Source organism: Notechis scutatus, chromosome 2, assembly GCF_049901735.1.
Source record: "Notechis scutatus isolate UNSWTSFEM ecotype Mainland chromosome 2, rNotScu1.2, whole genome shotgun sequence".
Classification (NCBI taxonomy): Eukaryota; Metazoa; Chordata; class Lepidosauria; order Squamata; family Elapidae; genus Notechis; species Notechis scutatus.
The window spans coordinates 159,089,446-159,114,426 of record NC_142010.1 but is presented as its reverse complement, the minus strand read 5'-3'; the positions used below and the strand labels follow the sequence as shown (position 1 = coordinate 159,114,426).

The following is a 24,981-nucleotide window of genomic DNA, read 5'->3' as shown; positions in this document are numbered from 1 at the left end:
CTAACCCCTGATGTGACAGCTCTACAGATCGGGAAATAATGCTGAAGGACAGTCACACCAGACTTTTCCAAATACAGATAATTCTGATTAACAGCTTACATTAACTAAACAACTGAATATGTTTTTAGAACTGCAGGCTTTGCTAATGACAAAGAAAAGATTATCACTAGCTGCCCAGTAAGAAAGGAGAGATAAACTATCATATCAAGGTTAAAGCAAGAAGGACTACATGATAGTAATAGTAATCTCCCCTTATAATTTTCAAGTATTACACAGAATCTTCAGCTTTTGTTTTAGCAACAGGGGCTGGAAATTTGATTTTTCAAAACAGACATTCATGAGACACAAGTTCCATCACATTGCTGATTTCATTCTGATATTGGACGAATATAGCTTGTATGGAATTCTTCAATGCCTAACATGCAAATAAGTAAGGCTTTGGTATCCAGGAACAGGGCCAGACATCTCATATTTTATTTTAATAATTGGATTATAAATAAATTTTATTATAATTTCCTCAAGACAAAAATCAAGGCTCAGCTTAGACTTGGAACAAGACAGAATTCTGATCTAGAGAAAACGTTGGAGGGATATTTCAATTCCAAACAGGAGCAGTTTTAATTAAAAACTGACAGCCATTGTGAGCTGCTAACCAATTTATGCTTCTTACCATTATTGAAGACTTCAGTTTAGGTCGAATCTCAATAGTCAGGACAACCTTATATTTAAATGGCACAATGTCTCTGTATGCTTCTGAAAATTAAAAAGGCTATCTGGAACATTCTAGAATGTAACTTCATATTTTTTCAAGTGAAATCAGAGTACTCTTCAGAGATATTCCACCTATCTTCAAGTCCATCTCCAAGTCCACCTAGAGTTACATTTTGAATCTACCTGCTGTATATGGAAATTCAAGGTCAGTGTCTATGACACAAATCTCCACTAGGATCAAGAAGATCTGCAGGAGGTCTGACCTAGCCTTCCCAACCCAGATGGCTGTTGCTGAGAAATTTCCCAAGGGTGGAGCTCAGTCTTCAACAAGGCAGAATGTGGGAGCTCCTTCCAACATCTTCAACAAATGTTCTCTTTCTATTTGATTGAAACTCTTTCTTCAAATCTTGAACAACGCAGGAAAAATAGGGCAGGAATCTCAATATTGTCTTCCAGTGCAAAGTAAGTGCACAATCCTTCATTAAGACTGAAACTCTGGTGGCGGCAAAGTTCAGTACTTCCTCTCATAAATTAGGCTCCTTGCAATTCAAGAAATCCAGGTTAGGCTTCCATCTTCCGCAGACACAATCTGTTGAAGGAGTTTCTGGAGGAGAAATAGAAGAAGGTTTTCAAACAAATATTGGAAAGGAATTTACATTATATGTGGGGAAAGAGTGAAATAGCAAAAGCAGAAATGTATACTTCTACTGAATAAAGGAAAGAACTGCATTAGATTTGGGTCTGATTCTGAAGCAGGATCTCTCTAAAGCAACTGGCACAATCAGAGTCATTATAAGATTTAAAGAAGCCCTAAACAGGCACAAATGGCACTTAACAGATTCTACCAAACTGATTCAAAATTACTAAAGGTAAGAACTGTGTCCCTTGAAAGCAAGCAATGGACAACTTATAGTGCCCCTGTGCCACTTATGACATTCTAAACATCTGGATATCATCCAACAGCATAGCATCTTGTGTTGGATAGCAGCATATGGTTATACTTCCTGGTTTCGGGGAGCAGAATTCCTAGAAGAATTCAGTGGGATTCATTTATGTCTTAAGGAGCAAAAGATGAAAACAAAACCAACAAATTAGGAAGGGTCCCTAAGTGTAATAGTGATGGAATTATACCAATAAGCTTGCCTGTGCAAAGCACTTTGATTCTGAGCATCCATTTTGAAGTGTTTACTCATACCAGAGGCAAGCTGGGCATGCAGGTCTCACCTGTGTGCAGAATGAGGGGCAACTGGTGTATAGAGTTGAGGGATTTTGCGGTTGAGTAGCGGGTGCAGGGCTTCCTTTAGACGCTGGTAATTCCTCTCTAGCTCTCTCAGGAATTCACGTTGGTCTGGTCCAATCAATGTCTTGCTTTTACGAAGGGCATCTTCACATCTAAGAAAATAGTCAGGTGGATATGCATGGTGGTACTGGCTTACAGAGGCTTCAAAGGGTTTTCTGTCTCCTCCTTTGGGCTATTTACATTGTCTAACTGTTCCAACCTTAATGTAATTGCTCCCAGCTTCTAGCCTGAAATGCCCTCAAAGGGAGATAGATTTTTGAAGTGTCTATTAGATGTGGAAGGCTCTGGAGACAAGCTTTTCTTTTCAGATCACCCTTACTGAACTGCAGAAGCCTTGGCAATGAACTTATGTGCTGCAAAATGTATTCCTTTGAAGACATCCTTTCAAAAGATTGGCTTTACTTTTAGTTGTCTGGAACTTTTTAGAGGAAAAGCTGAAGATCAAGTTAATAAACATACTAAAGTTTTGCCAACCAAAAGGGGATTGTGTAGGCCTGGCTGACATTAAAGGAAACTATTTTCTTTGGTCCACTAAAGAACTGAAACAATTTTTTTTTGCAAAACTCAGTACAAAAGACACAGCTGGGCAGAGAGCAAAGCTGTGTATATAGGATGGACAGCAATTAATTACTTAGCATTAGCTCATCATTAGTTTAAAATGATTACGGGTCAGAGAATTCTCAGCTCTATCAAATATTCAAAAAGAGGTATTGACACAAATGAATTGAGGCAGCTTTGTTACTTGACAAGTGGCTATGTATAAGAGGCACTTCATCTATCTTCTTTTACTGGACCAGAAAGAGCCAGATAAAAGTCTACCCTCACTCATGAAGCCCTCTGAACCAGTCCTATTTTTTTAGCCCAGCCTATCTCCATACAGTTGCTGTTGTAGGTATAAAATTAGGGGAGTTCTCCCCGCCCCAGCTTTCAATAGAAAATACTGCATTTATGCTGACTACCTCCTAAGTCCCGAAGAGGATAAAAGATAGTCACTTTTGAGTTGAACTTGAATGCTGGTGAACATGTCCACATACTTTCTAATCACTAACCAGAACATCTTTGCTTAGCTTCTGAGCTTAGATAAGGTTGGTTAGATGCTGCCACCTGCTGAAACTATACACAGGAGTCTCTTCTTATTTTATCTCCAGAACATCTAACAAAGAGAGGCTAAAGTCATTGGTGAGCCCCATATTTGAATAGGACCTTTTACTTGGCTCTCCTCAGTTCATTAAAGGAACCTACTAATCCCAACCACAGTCTATCACTTGAAATACTCTGCTGAATTTTTGGAATGCTCACAACAGTTCTATTAACATAGATATGTATTACTTTGATATATTTTGTGTATGGAAGCAGGATGCAGGTCAACATAGTAAAAGCAGAATATTCCTTTAGCTCTTCTAGAGAGTACATAGCAGAGGCATCCTCCATCTCCATGCTCCAATACTCATAACAACCTCCTCCCGGAGTTGTTATTCTGGAAAACAGAGTTGTTCCGGAAGGCTAGTTTTGTGAAACAGAATTCCAGTTAATCTTCTTTTAGCATAGCTGGAAGTTATTTTAATTGTAATGTGAATCAGGGAAATCTGGGTCTAAGAAGCAAGCGGTTTTAGGAAGTTACGAATTGCAGTTGGCCCTATGTCCCCTCCATATGTAAATAATAGGGAAGTTGTAACAGCTATAGATGATTCTGAAGAACTACGTTATCCAGAGAAATATAAAGACCTAGCAGATGTGTTTAGCGAAAAGGACTGTGAAACATTACCACACACAGAACAACTGATTGTGCAATTGATTTAATTCCTGGAGCAAAGTTTCCAAAACCATGAATGTATGCCATGACTCCAAAAGAGATGGAGGAAATGAGACAATATATAGATAAAAAATTGGCGCGTGGATTTATTCAACCCGGGAAATCACATATAGCTGCCCCTGTTTTATTTTGCAAGAAAAAAGATGGTGGATTATGTCTTTGTGTTGATTTCTGCGGGCTCAATGCTATTTGTATAGATAATGTATATCCTTTACCACTGATCAACTATTTGTTAGCAATGTTAGCGACTGGCAGGTATTTTACGAAATTGGACTTACGAGAGTTTGAGTTAGAGTTTGAATACGAGAGGGGGATAAATGGAAAACTACTTTTAATTGCCCCCTTGGAAGTTTTCAGTTTAACGTTATGCCATTTGGGTTGCAAGGGGCACCCGCTGTCTTCATGCAACTTATAAATGAATTATTACAAGAATATTTATATCATGGCATTCTAGTATATTTAGATGATATTTTAATTTATACCAAAACAATGGAGGAACATGTGACCTTAGTGAGAAAAGTTCTGAAAAAATTACTTGATGCCAAAATATATGTGAAACTTTCGAAGTGCGAGTTTCACTGTACGTCATTGGATTATTTGGGTTACAGGATATCCAATAAAGGAATAGAAATGGATCCCAATAAAGTCAGAACTGTAGTTGATTGGAAAGAGCCAAAAACATGAAAGCAATTGCAAAGTTTTTTAGGATTTGCGAACTTTTACCGGCAGTTTATTCCTAAATTCGCGCAAATTGCTTTACCACTAACAGAATTGTTAAAAACTAAACAAGCGCCAAAACCCAGACCTAGTCAACCCATTGTATGGTCACAGGAGTGTCAGCGAGCATTTGACAACCTGAAAGCTTTATTTGCTCAAGAGCCCATTTTAAAACATCCTGATACAACCAAAAGTTTTGTAGTACAAGCTGATGCAAATGATGTGGCTGTGGGGGCTGTCCTCTTACAGTATAACATTGATGGACAATTACAGCCATGTGCATATACATCACAGAATTTTACAATCACAGAACGCAGGTGGGCTATTTGGAAATAGGAGGCTTTTGCCGTAAAATGGGCACTTAGTACATGGAGACACCTATTAGAAGGGTTGAAAGAAAAATTCGAAGTTTGGGCGGATCATAAAAATTTACTAGCATTACAGAAACTGAGAAAACTATCCCCTAAACAAGTAAGATGGGCTTTGTATTTTAAACGTTTTGATTTCCAGTTGCAATATGTTCCGGGAGGTAAAAACTTCATGGCAGATGCACTATCTAGACTACCTTAATACAATGTGTCTAGAGATGAAGTTATTCAGCCCATGATCTCTGTAGGACCATCAACCGAACAAATTCAGATGTTGACCATGAAAGAGATAACCAAAAAGGAATTAGAAGAGGCTACAAAAATGGATGTATGGATAAAAACAAATAATAGTGCCTGTTTACATAAAGATGGATTGTATTGGAGAGGGGATAAAATATATGTTCCATCAAATTGTAGGAAAAAGATATTATCCTAATATCATGATGTAAGGCAGGCTGGACATTTTGGATTTTTAAAAACACTACATTTGGTAAGGCGGCAGTTTTGGTGGCCACATATGAGATCAGACATTGAACAGCACCTTAAAGAATGCCACATTTGTGCTACTACGAAACCTCCAGTAGGAAAACCTTTAGGACTATTACAAGCTGTATCGGATCCAAACTGGCCATGGCAAGATATAGCCATGGACTTTATTGTGGAGTTGCCCAGCAGTAACGGATATACAGTAATCTGGACTATTATAGACTTGTTTTCAAAACAAGCTCACTTTATACCATGTAAAGGATTACCTTTGGCAACAAAATTAGCCAACCTGTTTATAAAACATATATATAGATTACAAGGCACACCTAGGAGGATAATCTCGGATAGAGGTGTGCAATTCACAGCACGATTTTGGAGAGTGTTTGTACGCCTTTTAGGATGCTCTCAAGGTTTTAGCTCTGCATACCATCCCAGCACCAATGGTGCTGCTGAAAGAGCTAATGCGATGATTGAAAGGTATTTGAGATCATATACATCTTATCAACAGCGAGAATGGGCTGATTTACTTCCATTTGCTGAAGTAGCATATAATAATGCTATACATGAAAGCACAGGATATAGCCCATTCCAGGTAGTAAATGGGATAGAATTTGTGCCAATTCCTGATTTACAATGTGATGAACAACAACCCATAAATGTCCAAATGTGGTAAAAAAAAGTTCAGGATAGTTGGGATAAAGTAAAAGAAACTCTCAATAAAACAGCACTAGAATATAAACATCAAGCAGACAAGAAAAGAGTATAAAGCATTCAAACCTGGAGATCATGTTTACCTATCAACTAAATATATAAAATTACACCTAAATAGTCGAAAATTGGGACCAAAATATATTGGTCCTTTCCAAATTACGAAAGTGATAAACCCCGTAACTGTAAAACTTAAATTGCCACCACGGTTACATCGAATCCATCCTGTATTTCATGCTAGTTTACTTAAGCCTGTAGAATACATTGATATACCTCAACTTGAGGAATCTGTAATAGCTAAAGATGTAACCCATGCTGAAATTGATAAAATTCTAGATTTGCGGATATGTAGAAAAGTGTTACGATACTTAGTGAGATGGAAAGGATATCCTGAAACAGAAGCAACCTGGGTGAAAGTAGCAGATGTGTGTGCAAATAGACTGATAAGGCAATTTCATACCAAACATCCCGATAAACCTGGACCACAAGTAGAGACATAATTAGTGATATAATGTATATTGTTTTATAGACTGGTTCCTGGTAGAGGGGGACGCATGTCGCGACTATGCAACACACACGTTTGCATCGAAGCCACATCGACCTGAAGGATGGCATTCCTCTTCATCAGAATAAACTCTGTATCATAATAATATGCGCGGTCTATGTAAAATGCTGTGAGGTGAAGCTCTATGCATTAACCACGATTCATGTGATTGAGTTCATACGAATAATTATCATTAAAAATGGTAATCACTGGTAATAAGGGTAATCATGGGTAATGAAGGGTAATGAGGGGAAATCATTATAAATATCAAGTCCCAGGAAACTCGGGTTAGATCCAACTTTATTTTGTTTGCTTAACTATTATCTCGGACTCCTTGCGGAGGAAGGAATAAACAATAAGCTTTTGTGTTACGAAATACTGAAGCGAAGAGTGTCTTATTTTCTCCCTGCATTTGTGCCAAAGAGTAGCTGAGACAAGCTTTCTAAAGTTATTATCTAAGAAATCTTTTTCTTCCCTGTACAAATTCTGGATATGTCTTTTCACTGACCTTCCCTATATAACTTGCAAAAGAAATCTCCTTCATTCTCCAAGACCATTTCTGGTATATCATCTTGGAGTTGTTTTTATGCTGCCCAAAAAGACATTTATTGACTCTATTATGAAGACTCATATAATCTAAATGGTTCTCTGCAAAGGGAGGAAAAGCACATGGGGATCTCAGCCTCATGTTAATCCTAGCAAAGATGTTCTGGGATAAAACAGTTGCATCTGGATTAATGTGAGAAGTTTGCAAGTTTTAAGGGTCATTTCTGATGTAACACATCATACTTGGATGGCTATCTATATTGAGAATTTTGTCAAGAGATCTCCTTGGGTGGAGCCCACTTTATTTTCTCACCCAAACCTTTATATTATGAGCATTTGAATCTATTGCAATTATAGATTAAATCTATTTTTACTGAAGTTATGTGATGCTGCTTTATCCTATGTTCTTGCACATTATTAACATTATTATTTGCAATTATTTTTGTAAGGCCCTAAATATGATGGGATAGCATATAAATGTAGTTACCAAATCATGAATGGAGCCTATGACGTTGTTTATTACCTCTTAGTGAAATCTTTGAAGCACAGTCGGAGTTTGTTGTGGTGTCGATAGAGCTTGGGGTCATCAGGGATTTCAGCCAAAAATACCTGTGCCACTTCCAGGGGACCCTGCAACAGAAAGGGCATGGAGATGTAGTATGGTAAGAATGCCTGAACTGGAGTCAGGATCTGGGACATATGTGGAAAGATTTCTTTCCCTTGCCGTTCCATCTCTATCAAAATTTAGGCCACTCTTAGACATTGTTATTTTTATTTAGTTATCAACCTGAATGCTGCCTCTTTCACTGGCGTACCTTTGGAAGGCTTACACATTATAAAATAAAAAATAAAATAAAGCAAGAACCAAGAAAACAGTAATGCATACACCAAACTCAAACAATCTTAAATCCAAGATGCTCTTTCAAGAGAGCTGATCATTTCATCTTGCCTCAGAGCCTACTGAAAGAGGCACAGTACTAATGTTTTATGAAAATACAGCAGGAATGAGGACCTCAGAAAAAAATGCTGTTCCAAGAGGTAGGTACCGCTATAGAGAAGACATGTCTCCTAGGACCCTTTAAAAAATGACATTGTTTTAAAATCAGGACCTGTAATACGTCAATTCTATTTGGTCTTACTGGTTGGGCAAAAATGACTGGTCTTAGAAGGCAGTCCTGTGGGTAACCAAAACCTGAGCCTAAGCCGCAAAAGGGTTTAGAGGTGAAGATCAACACTGAATTGTACCTGGAAGCCCTCTGGTACCCACTGCATCAACATAATCACCTTGTTTCTCCTGCCCCATCATAGTCCTATTCATGCTGGCCACTCCATTGCATCCTACGGTGACAACCTCTATACAGGTTCTGCCATAGATCACTGACAAACACAGTCAATGCTGCTCCCAAAATACATCCCCAAACGTAAATCTCAGGATCTTCTGCAGTTGCTGTGTATCACATAACCAGGCCTGAAGCCTCTCTGCCTGCAATAAAACAGTTCTTCCCATTCCGTGGTTGAGTACCTGGTTGACTATGGTTCCAACACATCCCTGAAGCACCATCTGCAGCATCTTGGCATCAGCTGGTTCCTGGTGGGTGGCAAAAGCCAATTCCTGAGTCTTCTTCTGCATGTCCTCTATGGCTACTTCAATAGGAATAAGAATGATCTGGAGACAAGGCAAGGCAAGCATATTACCTTCTTGTACTTAAAACAATGTGTATAAATGCATAAAACCCCCACCCTATATAAAATTAGTTCCAATCCAAGTCTTGCATCAGGAAAAGATGGACTTGTGTGCTCTACATACAGTTAAAGGTTTTTATTAATATTAAAGGTTATAACTGTCTGACTTCTCTCACGTAATTTAATTTACAATGAGTGCTTGTTACATTTACTATTTTGCATAATTTATTCTCAACTGACCTATTATAAAGCGCAGCCTAGGAATGCTACAGGTTGCAGAATTCTGCATTGCATTCACAGTACAATATTCTCTAGCCATTTCTCTGTCTTAATTTAACTTTTCTGAGATTTTAAAAATGTACTTCTGAAACATTGTCAAGCTTACTTCCATATGTCATAAATTACAGTAATCTGAATTTTGCATACAAATCATATTCTACAATTTTTTCACTCCCAGTAATTGTGATCCCTGAAACCTTCACGAGCTGATTCTCCCATTACCTCTTCCTTGTGGATGACATTAATGCGAGTTTTGATGTAAGGGAAAGCATGAGAAGTGGTGAGCAGAGTCTTGCGCTTGAACTGCTCGTGCAGATCCCCATGGGCTCGTCCATCCAATGTGAAAGGGGTGCAAAACATGAAAGTGCGCAGATTGTAGTTCTTGTCAAAATATGTGACACGGTCCTTCAGTTCATATGTGTCAAAGAAAGGCTCCACATAAGTCAACTGGATGTATGCCTGTGACAAGACAAGAAAGGATCAGCATCCTTTCAGCACTGTTGCATCAGGTGCTTGCTTGCTTGGAGTTCAGACTATAATTTGAACAAGGACAAGTGAGTAGAGAAGAGAGCAGCTCCCCCAAACCCAGAACTGGATTCTTGGAGGGAGGAAACAGAATTAGCTTTCTAATAACCTTGCCATTTCAATAGTCTATAAGACAAGATATGTAGCTTATGGAATGAGAGGAGAAATCTTAAAGGCATTTCTACTGGGGTATATGTAGGATATGGGACTCAGTGGTTCAGTGGCTAAGATGCTGAGCTTGTCGATCAGAATGGTCGGCAGTTCAGTGGTTCAAATCCCTAGCACCGCATAATGGAGTGAGCTCCTGTTACATGTCCAAGCTTCTGCCAACCTAACAGTTTGAAAGCATGTAAAAATGCAAGTAGAAAAATAGGGACCACTTTGGTGGGAAGGTAACAGCATTCCGTGCACCTTCGGCGTTTAGTCATGCTGGCCACATGACCACGGAGACGTCTTCGGACACCGCTGGCCCTTTGGCTTTGTAACAGAGATGAGCACAACCCCCTAGAGCCAGAAACGACTAGCACATATGTGTAAGGGGAATCTTTACTTTTACCTGTATGTAGTATGGAAGAAGAAATGTGGCAAATCACTTCTTACCTAGGAATATTTAGGAATTGCTATGCCTAGAGATCCACAGCTTCTTTATGCTCATGTCTTCTTGGTTTAAATATATAGTCCACCTGTAAAACAGCAATGTCTAATACTATGTACAGTAGAATCTACCTTATTGGGATCCAGTTTGGTCTTATCTACAGGATTGGAACCTTTGATGATTTCCACCATTTCATGCCCAAAACGTTCAGCATAAAACTCCTAAATGGAAAACAAAACAGGACAATTTTGCCAAGGCAAAAAGGTCTGAGATCATTCTGAATACCTCAGTCCATCAAAATGCATATTAACCACATTTCTAGGGACAAGATAATTCAATACTTCCTGTGGGATCAGTTTTCTTATCCCTGGCTTTCCCAGATTTGCTACTCCAATGTGGGGCACCTCTGTATACGTGAAATAAGTTGATATCACCGTCAATGAAGCAGTATGCTTAGTGACAAGTTGTCTCAAACCTACACAATTAAGAAAATATATCCTCTCACTGGCATTGCCCCACCTAAGATCAGGAGAGAAGTAGCAGCAGATACTAAGAGAACCAAGCAAGATAATGACTCTCTGAGCAGACATATGTCCCAGGCTCATTGACTCGGATATAGGAACAGCTTTATGGCAAAAACAGACATTCTTGAGGGTACACAAGAATAAAATTGAATTAAAAGATAGAGGAAGGAGACTATTGAGCAAAGAATAATATTAAACGGAGACATGCCTGAAGGATCTGACCACCCTTATACTATTTGGAGGACCCTGATTAGGCTGAGAGTTGGAGTGTCTACATGTAATACAAATATGTTCAAGTGGAGATTCTCAGCAGATAACAACACCCTATGTGAATATGGAAACACGCAGAGCCTGGCCCATTTGCTGGTATGTCAGCTACTACCAGAAACATGTACCAATCATGACTTTTTTTTCGCCAATAACAAAGCCAAGAATGACTTCATTCTGGCAGGTTAATGTTTGATCTAGACATGGAACAAGAAGAACAGTCGTAATACCCATTACAATTGCATTCCTTTTAGTTTTCAACTATATCCTATTGGTAAATACTTCAAAAGAACAATTCAACATTTCCAGAAGTTAAATGGAAAGTTGAACAAAATTAATATGAGATTTTGAGCATTTCCAATAACTACCTTTTCTTCTTAAAATTGTGTCCAACAGAAACAAAATATTTTTCTTCATTTAATTATGTTTTATATAATTATATCCAGTGGTGGAATTCAATTTTTTTTACTACCGGTTCTGTGGATGTGGCTTATTTGGTGGGTGTGGCTTGTGATCATGTGACTGGATGGGTGTGGCTTAGTGGTCATGTGACTGGGTGGGCGTGCTTGGTGGTCATGTGACTGGGTGGGCATTGCCAACTCAACGTCACTCACATCAAGGGGTGCCTCACCTGGCCCCTCCCCTCCCAGCCATTCCTTGTCACCCAGCTTCAACTTATCTATAGTTCTGTAAAAATGTTGTTCCCCTTTTTTGACTTTATTATCTGCATACTATAGATGTACTTTCATGGACCACTGAAAGGAGGAAATGGCTCACATGCTTTACTCAAGAGTGTGATAGGCAACAGGCTTTTAAGGGGCTGCCACAAAGAAAGGGGGACAATGTATTTTCCAAGAAGCAGAATGCAAACAAGAAGCAATGGATGGAAACTGAACAGAGAGAAGCAACCTAAAACTAAGGAGAAACTTCCTGACAGTGAGAACAATTAACCAGTGGAACTGCCTGTCTCCAGAAGTTCTGGGTGCTCAATCACTGGAAGTTTTTAAGAAAAGACTGGACAGCCATTTCTCTGAAATGGCATAGGGTTCACCCCAAGGTCCCTTCTAAGTGTTATTCTGACACCTTTCACAGAAATCCTCCTCAGAGTTTGGCATCCTCAGTTTTCTTGCCTGAGCTGGGGGTTGGACTAAAAGACCTCCAAGGTCCCTTTCAACTCTTGTTAAACACATGTGTATTTTATACTACTGACATTGAATGCACGTAAACCCTGAAAAATATGTGGTAGCCCTGGGCAAAAGGCAGAAAAATCACTCGAGGTGTAGGGACAGTGTAAAATATTAACACATGATAAATAATGGAACAATTAAAAATAATAGCACAGAGTTTTATCTCTTTCTCTCTTCCTATTTTTTTTCTTTCTTTCTCTACCTTCCTCCTTCTTTCTTTTTCTTTCCTTCTTTCTTTCTTTCTTTCTTTCTTTCTTTCTTTCTTTCTTTCTTTCTTTCTTTCTTTCTTTCTTTCTTTCTTCTCTCTCTCTCTCTCTCTCTCTCTCTCTCTCTCTCTCTTACACACACACACACACACACACACACAAGAGAGAGCACTTAACAGACAGGCATTTTGGAAGCAGCTCCTTTAAATTTCTCCAAGGCTTGAGTGGATTCTTTTACTTGCAAAAGTGCTCCAAGGCTGGATGTGACCCCACCCCCTCTGTCAGACCGCACTCTTTCTCACTCCCAACACTTTAACTCACACGGGGAAAGCGATACTTTCAGCGTCCATGGAGAAGTTTTTAAAAGACTTGCTTCCAAAATGCATTTCTTTTACATTGCAAAAGTGCTCCAAGGCTCGATTCACCCCCACCCCCTCTGTCAGACCACACTCTTTCTCACTCCAGGCACTTTACTCACACGGGGAAAGTGATACTTGCAGTGTCCATGCCTTTCTTCCTTTTCCCTGGGGAGAAAGAGGACGTGGGGAACAGAAAGCTAGGACAGCAATCGCAAGTGAGCAACTGGGCGACCGGGTTGGGGGCATGGGCAGCCAAGGATTGCCACTGGTTTGGCAACCCATGCCAAATAACTGCTACCGGTTCGCCCGAATAGGTGCGAACCGGTCGAATAGCACCTCTGATTATATCAGTATAAAAGTTTGAGTAAGTAAGATACATCACTGTCTTACTCCAGGATACGTGATAAGCTTATCTCATACTTCAGTTAAAGCATCCTTCAGGAGGATGAGCATACAAAAAAGATGCAGAAAATTCCCCTTAGGAAGTATTAGATTTCCCCTAAATGTGAGATCTTGCCTAAGAGACCACTCTGTACATTTATGCCATTTCTCATAGTACGTGGTACATTTTTTACAACATCAACAGAGAACCCTTCCCACTCCCCAATCTATTATTTAAAAAAAGGAAGGGAAATACACCAGGATCTTGTCAATATCTTTATCAAATTGTACCTCATTCATATCTCTTATTTATTCCTATAATTGTTAGAACTACATATTCCCACCCAGGCTACCCAAGATCCCGCAAACATGGGTTCAGGTCAGCAATGAGGCAGAAATGACAATCCATTCCAGTATTCTGCCAAGAGAAAGAAAATAAATATTCATAATCAAAATCATGTCTACATGATAGTAGATGATGAGCCTGCCTGCCTGGAAAGTATCCAACAAGCTACTGGGAAAAAGCACAGTGAAAACAAGAGTAGCAGAGTGACAGAGAATTAAAATCAAGTGGCTACTGATGTGCCTAGAGGCAAAATGAAAAATTGATGCTGCCAAGATAGGTAAGCCAGTAATATAACAAGACCTAAGATTGACATAGTAGGTATTAGTGATCCTCAGTTAACTGAAATGGACTGGAGTGGTTGCTTTTCACACCAGAGGAGTACCAAATCATCTATTGTTAACAAGAAAAGAGTAAAAGAAGTTTTTAAAGAAGAGTGCATAAACCAGTGTTGAGACACAACCCCCCAAATTATACAATCCGAATGTGAGCCTAGGCAAGTCTTTCATTACAAGGGTGATTCCAAATCTATGCTCCAATACAGTTTCAGAACAAATGAATATCAAACACATTTATGCCAATGTAACACACCCAAATTTACCATCCTTTCACAGATGAATGGAACACTAAAATTGGAAAGCAAAATACTAGTAAATTGTGGTCATGATATAAGAAAGGAAAAATATAACAAATCAATGGAATTTTATCTACAAAGTTCTTAGAACACAGAACAGAGAACAATAGGGTTAGAAGAGATCTTGGAGGTCTTTTAGTCCACCCGCTGCAGATTCTATACCATTCCAGACAAATCGTTGTCCAGTCTTTTCTTGAAGCCCTCCAGTGATGGAGCACCCAAATCTTGTAGAGATAAACTGTTCCACTGATTAATTGTTCTCACTGTTAGGAAATTTGTCCTTAATTCTAGGTTGGATCAAATAAATCAACCCCCTCTTCTTTGCAACAACCCCTCAAGTATTGGAAAACAAGTATTGGATACTTGTCTAATTCAGGGGTCGTCAAACTTTTGTACCTCAGGGACCACCAAACTCATAATTTTAAATCCCAGGGACCCACTAATTTGAATTTTGACTGACAATGGCTTGTTGACATTGGTGGGAGAGAAAGAGAGAGATCTGATCTAACCTCTCTCTCCCTCTCTCTCTCTCTCTCATACACACACGCACAAACACACAGAGGCAGGGGTGCAATTCAAATTTCTTAAATGGTTCTCGGGCGTGGCCTAACTTGTGGGTGTTGCTTGTGACTGATTGGGCATGGCTTGTATGTAAACATAAATATTTATGTAAATATTGATTTTTTTATAAAAAAAGAGCAACTTTTACCCAAAATCAGGCAAAGCAGGCAGGCAGATTGAGTTGCTCACAGAATCACAGAATCACAGATTCAGGGATCTATCTTTCTGCCATTGGCTACCTGAGTGTCACATAAAATTTGCTTGCAAGCAAACTCACAAAATTAACTCACAACACACCATGTCTGTAAATATTGATTTTTTTTATTTAAAAAAGAGCAACTTTTACCCAAAATCAGACAAAGCAGGCAGGCAGATTGAGTTGCTCATAGGATCACAGATTCAGAGATTTATCTTTCTGCCATCAGCTACCTGAGTCTGTCACATAAAATTTGCTTGCAAGCAAACTATAAATTTGCTTGCAAGCAAACTCACAAAATTAAAACTCACAAAATTAACTCACAACACACCATGTCTGTAAATATTGATTTTTTTATCAAAAAGAGCAACTTTTACCCAAAATCAGGCAAATCAGGCAGGCAGATTGAGTTGCTCACAGAATCACAGGTTCACTGTGTATCTGCCATCAGCTATCTGAGTCTGCACTGAATAATAGAACCTTCAGTCCTAAGGGAGGTTCTATAGATCTAAAGATTAGCTAGAAAGCAAGAAATCCAATGATTTCCTGCTTTCTAGCTAATCTAAATCTCCCGGCACACAGAACAGCTGATGGTCGGGAATAAAAAAGGAAAAATAGCAACTTAGCCAGCAAGTTTGCCAGGAAAGGAATGAGTGGGCGGGGAGGGTTCCCATGGGCCATGTGCGCTGTGAAGCCTTGTGTTCTTGCGTAGCCTGGATTAATTGCTTTGGGGGGTGCTCTGGGGGTGACATTTCTCTGCGGACCACCAAAATTTTCTCGTGGACCACCAGTGGGCCATGGACCACCAGTTGGCGACCACTGGTCTAAATTATAGAATATTCTTATATTCTTATCAAAGTGAGAGCCAGTTTGGTGTAGTGGTTAAAGTGCTGGGTTACACAAACAGGAGATGAGTTCTACTCCCACCTTAGGCATGAAAGCCAATTGGGTGACTTTGGGCCAGTCACACACTCTTACCCCAGTCCAATTTGTAGGGTTGTTGTTATGGGGAACATAGGAGGGGGAAGGAGTATTATTTCAGTTCATTGCTTTGAGTTACAATATCTATAAAATAATAAATGTAGGATAAAAACTAATAAATAAATATATTAATAGATTGTATTAATTTAAATAAAACATCAAGTATGTTGATACTACTTCCTAGATAAGAATTTATGGAGATCATCTAGTCTGATCACCATGCATATGCACACTGCACAGTGTATACAGGTAGTCCTTGACTTACAACCATTCATTTGATGACCATTCAATATTATGACACTGAAAAAAGTGTCTTATGACTGTTTTTCACACTTATGACCACTGCAGCATCCCTGTGGTCACACAATCAAAATTCAGATGATCGGCAACTGGTTCATATTTATGATGGTTGCAGTGTCTCAGGGTCATGTGATCACCTTTTGTGACCTTCTGACAAGCAAAGTCAATGTGGAAGTCAGATTCACCTAGTAACCGTGTTACTAATTTAATAACTGCAGGGATTCATTTAACTGTAGCAAGAAAGGTGATAAAATGGGACAAAACTCATTTAGCAACAGAAATTTGGGGGTCAATTATGGCTGTAAGTGGAGGACTACTTGTATAGGTTTCTGAAAGCCAAGAATGGAATTTTCTTTTCAGAAAATTCTTACCAAGCCATAGGAGCAAGGCTGTGTGTGCATGCAAATGGTCTAAAGCAGGAATGTCAAACAAAAGGCCCGGCCAGATGCAGCCCATGGGGCCATCCTGGAAAATAGAAGGGGCTGGCCCACGTCGCTTTGGCCCGGTCTACCCAGTTCAAAGAGGAAACATTGGGCAAGCATGGTTTCAGCCCGTCTACCCAGTGTGAAGAGAAAACATGCCAGCAATTTGGGGAGTGACATCAAGCTGGCCACATCCACCCAGTCGGTCACGCCCAACCAATCAGCCATGCTCCCCTGCCACCCCCACGAGGCCAAGCACAGTCCTGATGTAGCCCTCAATGAAATTAAGTTTGACACCCCTGCTCTAAAGAGACACAATTAGTGCAGGGTTCCTATTCACAATTCAATCTGTTGTCTTTTACATATTCAATCATTATTACATCTCCTTTGAGGATATTTTAGCTCTTACCTCAAGTCGATGAGAAATTTCAGCTAATTTAGTAATAGAAGGTTCTTTGTAGACAAACTCTTGTTCATCCAAGTCTCCAAATTTGCTGCCATAAAAACCAACCCGGAAATATGTTCCAAACATTCTCTAAAACAATCTAAAAGAATGGAGTGAAAAATAAAACAGCAAAGTTAGATCAGTCGTTTTAACTTAACCAAAACATGTCTTACTAACCTGGTTACCTATCCTTTCTCAGGAATTCTTTCTTTGAATCCAGTTTTTATTTATTTATTTAAAACATTTTAGCTACTCATTTTAATAACAACCTTGGGCAGGTAATAATCAATAACATACATCTACAACTAAGTCTGAGCTTGTATTATCCACAAAGAACAATCCAGCTAATCTTGGGATCTTGAAGATACTTTCAGGGACCATCATTTCCCAATAAAAGCCAATCTCTTCCTGCAACCCCGTAAATGGAAAAAGAATATAGCTGGAAAACCTTGGAGGTCTTCTAGTCCACCCCCCTGCTCAATCAGGAGACCCTATACTATCTCAGACAGGTGGCTGTCCAGTCTTTTCTTAAAAACCTCCAGTGATGAGGCACCCACAACTTCTGAAGGCAAGCTGTTCCACGGGTTAATTGTCCTCACTGTTAGGAAATTTCTCCATAATTCCAGGTTGCTTCTCTCCTTGATTAGTTTCCAACCATTGTTTCTTCTCTTGCTTTCTGGGACTTTGGAAAATAAGTTGACCCCATGTTTGTGGTTGCCCCTTAAATACTGGAATGCTGCTATCATGCCACCCCTAGTCCTTATTTCTCTAGACTGGCCATACCCAATTCCTGCAACCGTTCTTCATATGTTTTTGTCTTCATGTCTGTAATTATCTTAGTAGCTCTTCTTTGCACTTTTTCCAGACTCTCAACATTTTTTTGTAATGTGGTCACCAAAACTAGATGTAGTATTCCAGGCGTGGTCTTAATAAGGTTTTATAAAGTGGTACCAATGCTTCATGTGATTTTGATTCTATGACTCTCTTTATGCAACCAAAGATTGTATTAGGGTTTTTGGCTGCTGCCGCACACAGTTGGCTCATATTTATGTGGTCGTCCACTAGAACTCTCACAGTTCCTGTTTTTGAGCCAGGTTTCACCTAAACTATATTTGTACCTTTGGTTTTTCCTGCCCGGGTATAAAACCTTGCTTTTTTTTTCCACATTAAATTTCATGTTGTTGGATCCATTGTTCAAGTCTGTCACAATCTTTTTGGATCCTGAGCTTCTGCTGAGTGTTGGCTATTCTTGCCAGCCTAATGCCATCTGCAAATTTGATGAGTCCCCCTTCTATTCCCTCATCTAAGTCATGTATGAAAAAATTGAAGAGCATACAAATCCATCTGATGGTGATGCTGTCTGTCCCACATTTTTCTAGTTTACCAAGAAATAGGTTGTGGTCTACTTTATTGAATCACTTACTGAAGTCTAAATACTGCATACTATGTCCACATCATTTTGCTGGTCTACTAATTTAGTCACTTTGTCAAGGAATGAGGTAAGATTGGTTTGACATGATCTGTTTTTAACAAACCCGTGCTGATTTTTAGTTATAATTTTGTTTCTTGATGTTTGCAGATTTGTTCTTTGATTGTTTTTTCCAATATCTTCCCAGGGATTGATGTTAGGCGGATTGGTCTGTAGTTTCTTGGGTCTGTGCCATCATCCCCTGCACTTTTTTGAAGATGGGAACCACATCAACTTTTTTCTAATCCTTTGTTAGTTCCCTGGTGCTGCAGGATTTTTTTAAAAGATATGATACAATGGTTCTGAGATAACATCTGCCAGCTCCTTCAGGATTCTGGGATGTAATCCATCAGGTCCCAGTGTTTTATATTCATCTTATCATTTTGTTGCTTATTTTAATTTTTATTTCTAGTCTTTTACAATTATGTTTTTGGTAGGTTGGGTTATAGGTTCTTTTTGTGTGAAGACGGGTACAAAGAATGAGTTAAGCAGCTCTGCTTTCTCTTTACTGCCTGTGACTTTCTAGCCCTCTTCTCTCTCTTTAGTGCAGTGGTCGCCAACCGGTGGTCCGTGGCCCACTGGTGGTTCATGAGAAAATTTTGGTGGTCCGCAGAGAAATGTCACCCCCAGAACACCCCCCCAAAGCAATTAATCCAGGCTGCGCAGGAACACAAGGCTGCACAGCCCACATGGCCCATGGGAACCCTCCCCGCCCACTCACTCCTTATCTGGCAAACTTGCTGGCTAAGTTGCTATTTTTCCTCCCCCCCCCCCGACCATCAGCTGTTCTGTGTGCCGGGAGATTTAGATTAGCTAGAAAGCAGGAAATCATTGGATTTCTTGCTTTCTAGCTAATCTTTAGATCTTTAGAACCTCCCTTAGGACTGAAGGTTCTATTATTCAGTGCAGACTCAGATAGCTGATGGCAGAAACACAGATCTCTAAGTGAACCTGTGATTCTGTGAGCAACTCAATTTACCTGCCTGCTTTGCCTGATTTTGGATAAAAGTTGCTCTTTTTTAATAAAAAAATTCAATATTTATATACACAGTGTGTTGTGAGTTAATTTTGTGAGTTTGCTTGCAAGCAAATTTTATGTGACACTCAGGTAGCCAATGGCAGAAAGATAGATCTCTAAATCTGTGATTCTATGAGCAACTCAATCTGCCTGCCTGCTTTGTCTGATTTTGGGTAAAAGTTGCTCTTTAATATAAAAAATTCAATATTTACATAAATATTTATATTTACATACAAGCCATGCCCAACCACTCACATGACCACCAAGCCACACCCACAAGTTAGGCCATGCCCGAGAACAGTTTAAGAAATTTGAATTGCACCCCTGCCTCTGTGTGTTTGTGCGTGTGTGTGTGTATGAGAGAGAGAGAGAGGGAGGGAGAGAGAGAGAGATTAGATCAGATCTCTCTCTTTCTCTCCCACCAACGTCAACAAGCCATCGTCAGTCAAAATTCATATTAGTGGTCCCTGGGATTTAAAATTATGAGTTTGGTGGTTTCCGAGGTACAAAAGGTTGGCGACCCCTGCTTTAGTGGACCAACAGTTTCCTTGACCCTGTTCTTGTTATTTATATATTGAAAGAACCCTTTTTATTATTATTTTTGACTTTTGTTGCAAGTTTTTGTTCATTCTGAAACTTTGCCCTCCTGATTTCATCTTTGCAGATTCAGGCTATTTACTGATATTCTGCTTTACTTACGTCCTTTTTTCAATTTTTTAACTTATCCTTTTTATCTTTCAGTTTATCAGAGTGATTGTTGTGCAACCATGCTTGTTTCTTCTCAGATTTCTTGCTTTTATTTTTCAGTAGTATTATGTTGGACTAGGCTTTTATTATAATATTTTTTACTTTCCCATGCATCTTGAGTTGTTTCCCCCTTTAGGATTTTTATCCACAGTATTTTTCTTAGGCTTGCTCTGAGTTTGTTCAAACCAGTCTTTTAAAGTTTAAGACACTGGTTGGATTATATTTTATATCTTGTGTTTGCATTATATCATGATCACTCTCACCCAAGATTCCAGCAACTTCAAATCCCTCTATTATATCTCTACCTTTTGGATGACTAAATTGTCAGCTAAGTTGTTTAGGAATCTGTTTGATCTCCCACTTGCTGAAGAGTTTATCTCTCAGTTAATATCAGGGTAGTTAAAGTCTCCCATTACTACTGTGGTATGTTTTCTACATACATTTGTTTATTGATTAGCAAAGAGTTTGTCTATTTTTTTCTGCTTGGTTGGGTGGCCCTGTAGTATATGCCTATAGCAATGTCATTCTTTTTTCCTTTTATATTGACCCATATGGATTTAGGAGGTTTTCATCCTTGGTTTTATGTATTTCTGTAAAGATGTAGTGATCTTTTATATATAATGCTACTCCACCTCCTCTTTTCTTAGATCTGTTTCTTTTGAATAGTTTGTATCCTTCTATCAGTACATTTCAGTCGTGAGTTTCATTCCACCATGTTTCAGCAATGGCAACTATATCATACCTGCCTTCATATACCTGCCTCAAGTTCACCCTGTTTGTTTCTTAAACTTTGAGCATTAGGCATCCAAGTCCTTTATGGGTCTTGGGTATGTTTCTTATAACTCCTACTTTGTAAGTGGGATTTCCATCCTTCCCATCACTCTCTACTTCACTATATTTTTCTTTTTTTATTTCTTCCTTCTTTTTACTCCCTCCCTAGTCCCTAGGTTGTGAGGACTGCCCCCTCCTGCCTCAATTTTAACTTAAAATTTTGATGAGTCAGTCACTTTCTGACTATATTCTTTCCATTTGGGGGGGCTACAGTCCATCCCCTGCCAGTAGCCCTTCATGTAGGTAATGATCTCTGGTCTAGGAAACTGAAATTCTCTTGACACCAGTTTTTAAGTCAATGGTTCGTTTCTAAAATCCTTTGCTCCTTCATTGGATGTTGTTTTTCTGTTGGAAGTATACATGAAAACACAACTTGTGCTCCTAATTCTTTACCTTTTTTCACTAGCTGTTCGTAATCTCGTTATTGTTTTCAGATTTATTGTTGTGTCATTGATCCGCACATGTAGAAGAAGAAAGGGTCTTCTTCTTAGATCTTTGATTTTTGCTGCATGGAGACAATATACCTCCCTAGTTTGACTGCCTGTCTACAGACTATAGTTTCTGTTCCCCTAAGAATTGACTCTCCTATCACCAATATATATACATATTTTAGGGAAGTCTGGAATACTTTTCTTCCTGTCTCAGGAAAAAAAAAATATTGACAAATGCTCTTTTGTGGGTGCCTGCATATTTTCTTCCAGGGAGACGCTATGAAAGCAATTGTTCAGTTCCAGAGGGACTTCACTGGAGTGGGCTAGGTAAATAGTAAGGGCTTTGCTCTTGGTTGTTGTTTTCTTCTAAGAGTGACGTTTCCATCGGTCTTGCTTTTTAGGTACATATGTAGGCTCGCTTTTTATGGAAGCTGTTTGTTCCCCATTGTGTTCGATTTGGGTGTATCAATTTTCTTATTTATGTTTATGTATGGAGACACATTTTTAGAAGCTGTTTGCTCTGTATTATATTTTATTTTTTGTAATCTTCTTGTTTAGGTTGGGATTCCTCACTTTGCTCATTGAATTTCAGAGTGGCTAGAATTGCGTCTAGATCCTTTACTTTTTCTTGTAGTAATTCAAGTAGTTTACATTTGATGCATAAGCTGAAACATAAGACACACTTTGCAAGTCACTATAATGTCAGTCTCTATACCCATGACGTTTTTGTTTGTTTCTTAAAAAATTAAACATTTATAAAAATTAAATATTTTCCCTGTTGTAAAGCATCAGTTTATGATGGTTTACAAGAGTTCTTGGCCTTTTGTTTTCTGTCTTGAAAAAATCACTATCTTCCTTGTTTTGAATTGTCTGTCTCTTTTTCCACGGTTTATTATCATTTTTTCTCTTAGATCATTAGAATTTAAAAATTTCTCAAGAATTAAAATAAGTAAACTTTTTCAAATTTTAATTGATAAAAGAAATTAAAAATGTAAGAAAATTTTTAAAAATTGATTTTTTTTTAAAAAATGAAAAATTTAAAATTGAAAGAATTAAAAATTAAAACAGATTTTAAAATTAAAAATATTTCAGAGTTGAAAAAAGATTGAAATTTGAAAAAAGGATTTAAAAATTATTTGAAAAAAAATTGAAAAAATAATTAAAAAAAGAAATTCAGAAATTTTAAAAATTTAAGACTTTATAAAAGTTCTTGGCCCTTTATGAAGTAATATGCACTTCTTTTGTTGGAAATCTCACCCTGTTTTCAAGGACTTTGCTCTTAACCCTCTACTCCCTGACTTGAAAATTTATCCCTTTCCGCCCTGCCCACGTGTGTTTTGTACTTATTAATATAATTACAAATTTACTTATCAATGTACTTATCAATAACAAATGGGTTGGTGAGATTTACACTTTCGTTTCTTTAAGCTTTTACCCAAATCTTTAGCAGTTCCTTTCAAAACATGCACACTAATCAAGTCAGTTGCTCACTTCATTTCCCAAAACATGTGCCAACTCACCAAATCAGGACCGGGCAAATCAGGATCAGCATCAAGAGCAGAGAAGTTGAGTGGGAAAAGGAAAACAAAGAAAGAAGTTAGCAAGAGAATGGCAATTCTTCAACTGAATCAATTCTCCAGATGGAGAGAGTGGGAATGAGTGAACTGAGGACAGGAGTCTTGTCTCAGTGATTTGTTCATAAAGGGCCTTACACTATAAATAGTCCTCGACTTACGATCGCTCGTTTGACAATGGTTCCAACAGCCTCAGAAAAAGTGATTTATGACCTGTCTTCAAAGTTATGCCTGTTGTACCTTCCCTCCATCCCATCTCATAATTGCAGACACTTGGCAACCTGTGCACATTTATGATGGTTACTGAGTCTTGAGGTTACATGATCATGATCTGCAACCTTCATAGGTGGCTTCTGACAAGAAAAGTCAATTAGGGAAGTTGAATTTGCTCGACTGCATGATTCATTTAATTATTATGAGATTCGCTGAATGATTGAGGTAAAGTGGTCATAAACTTGTGACTAGTCACATGATTTGCTTAACAGCCACACTGCTTAGTGACCAAAATTCTGGTCCCAAATGTGGCTGTAAATTGAGGATTACCTGTACTGAGATCCTTCTTTATCCTAATGTAAGTTGCTATTATTATATATCTCATATAACTTATTGTTATATGAGATATCCGGATATCTCTGTGCATGTTCACTGTCTATTGAACACATTATTTTTATATACAGCTATAATTATAAGGAGGAAACAACCTTGGTGATAAAGGTTGCAGGTAAAGGTTTTCTGTGCACAGCCCAGAACTTGATCAAGTGCTCCCTTGTGGTAATGTAATTCATACTCTACCCATTTTTCAATAGATATTTGACACTTATGAACATTCTCTGTCATCAATTTTATCACAGCTTTGGTCAAAAATACATTTGGTAACAGCCATAACTTGATCAATTTTGATGAAGGATGTCCAATGGAAATAAAAACATCAAGGAAGAGATGAAGTGATAGAAGAAAAAGAAAAACAGAACAGAACAATTATAAAACCACTGATTTGGCAGTGTCTGAAAAACACAAATAAACATTCCTGATGCAATAGCAGAAGATCCATATTTGGCTTGCCTCATGGTATGTGTACTATTAAAAAAAAAAACCTCAACCCAAACAAATTAAGGCAACATTGAGAGCTCCTGACCCTCCTTCCAACATTCTTCATCTTGAGAATTTCTATACCTGAGCTTCCTGCCATGTTGCACAGAGTGGGAGGGAAGAGGAGGTGCCTTAATAAAGCATGCTACACATAAGAACCCAAAAGCATTGGCACTGAGCCCAGCTGCCCCTGAGTAGACTGAGATAAATTTAGGTTCACGATTGTTCCATTTCCTTTGCCAAACAGAACTTGGATGCTGTTTCTGAAACCTCTATTCTTTGTCAAGAAAGGACTGTTTCTTTGTATAATGAGGTCAGCAATGACTTCTAGCAGGGCATCTTTTGAAGCACTTCTAGTGCAATGCTTCCTTAATTTGCAAATTGGCACACACACACACACACATACACACCTCTTTGGCCAGATTATTTGTAATTTAATACTGATTTTGAAATTAAAATGATGAAGGCACATAGATATTAGTAATAGTAATTTTAGAGTGTTCTCCACTGTTCACGCATTATAATATTCCTGAGGTTTTTTTATTTTAGACTAGTTATTTATTTCACAAAATAAATTCAAAAGCTTTGTGTATTTAAGAATTGAATCATATACGTCTGGATTTCATAATGAAAACAATAGTTTTGAGCAACACACACTGCAACTCCCAGAGCTATGATGGAAAATCCTAAAACATTTGGGAAGGCTGTAGGACAAAAGGCAAGCTTCTTAGGCAGCCTTGAA

The 24,981-nt window shown here is 38.5% G+C and overlaps 1 protein-coding gene across 8 annotated transcripts in view; it reads right to left on the bottom strand.

Annotated features, from left to right (window-relative positions):
• Positions 1-451: 451 nt before the first annotated feature.
• The window catches only part of DOCK6 (dedicator of cytokinesis 6), a 157,053-nt gene continuing 132,523 nt past the window's right edge, over positions 452-24,981 (bottom strand). For 6 of the 8 annotated variants that reach the window (XM_026679586.2, XM_026679587.2, XM_026679588.2 and 3 more), the window contains 7 exons: positions 17,046-17,171; positions 10,407-10,496; positions 9,378-9,614; positions 8,716-8,859; positions 7,717-7,823; positions 1,936-2,103; positions 452-1,315 (listed from right to left, as the gene is read on the bottom strand). In XM_026679586.2, coding sequence (XP_026535371.2) covers positions 1,273-1,315; positions 1,936-2,103; positions 7,717-7,823; positions 8,716-8,859; positions 9,378-9,614; positions 10,407-10,496; positions 17,046-17,171 — 915 coding nt within the window. In that variant the 3' untranslated portion in view covers positions 452-1,272. Of the gene's footprint in view, positions 1,316-1,935; positions 2,104-7,716; positions 7,824-8,715; positions 8,860-9,377; positions 9,615-10,406; positions 10,497-13,445; positions 13,618-17,045; positions 17,172-24,981 lie in introns of those variants that run through there. The other 2 variants (XM_026679594.2, XM_087957082.1) reach the window with 2 other exon arrangements.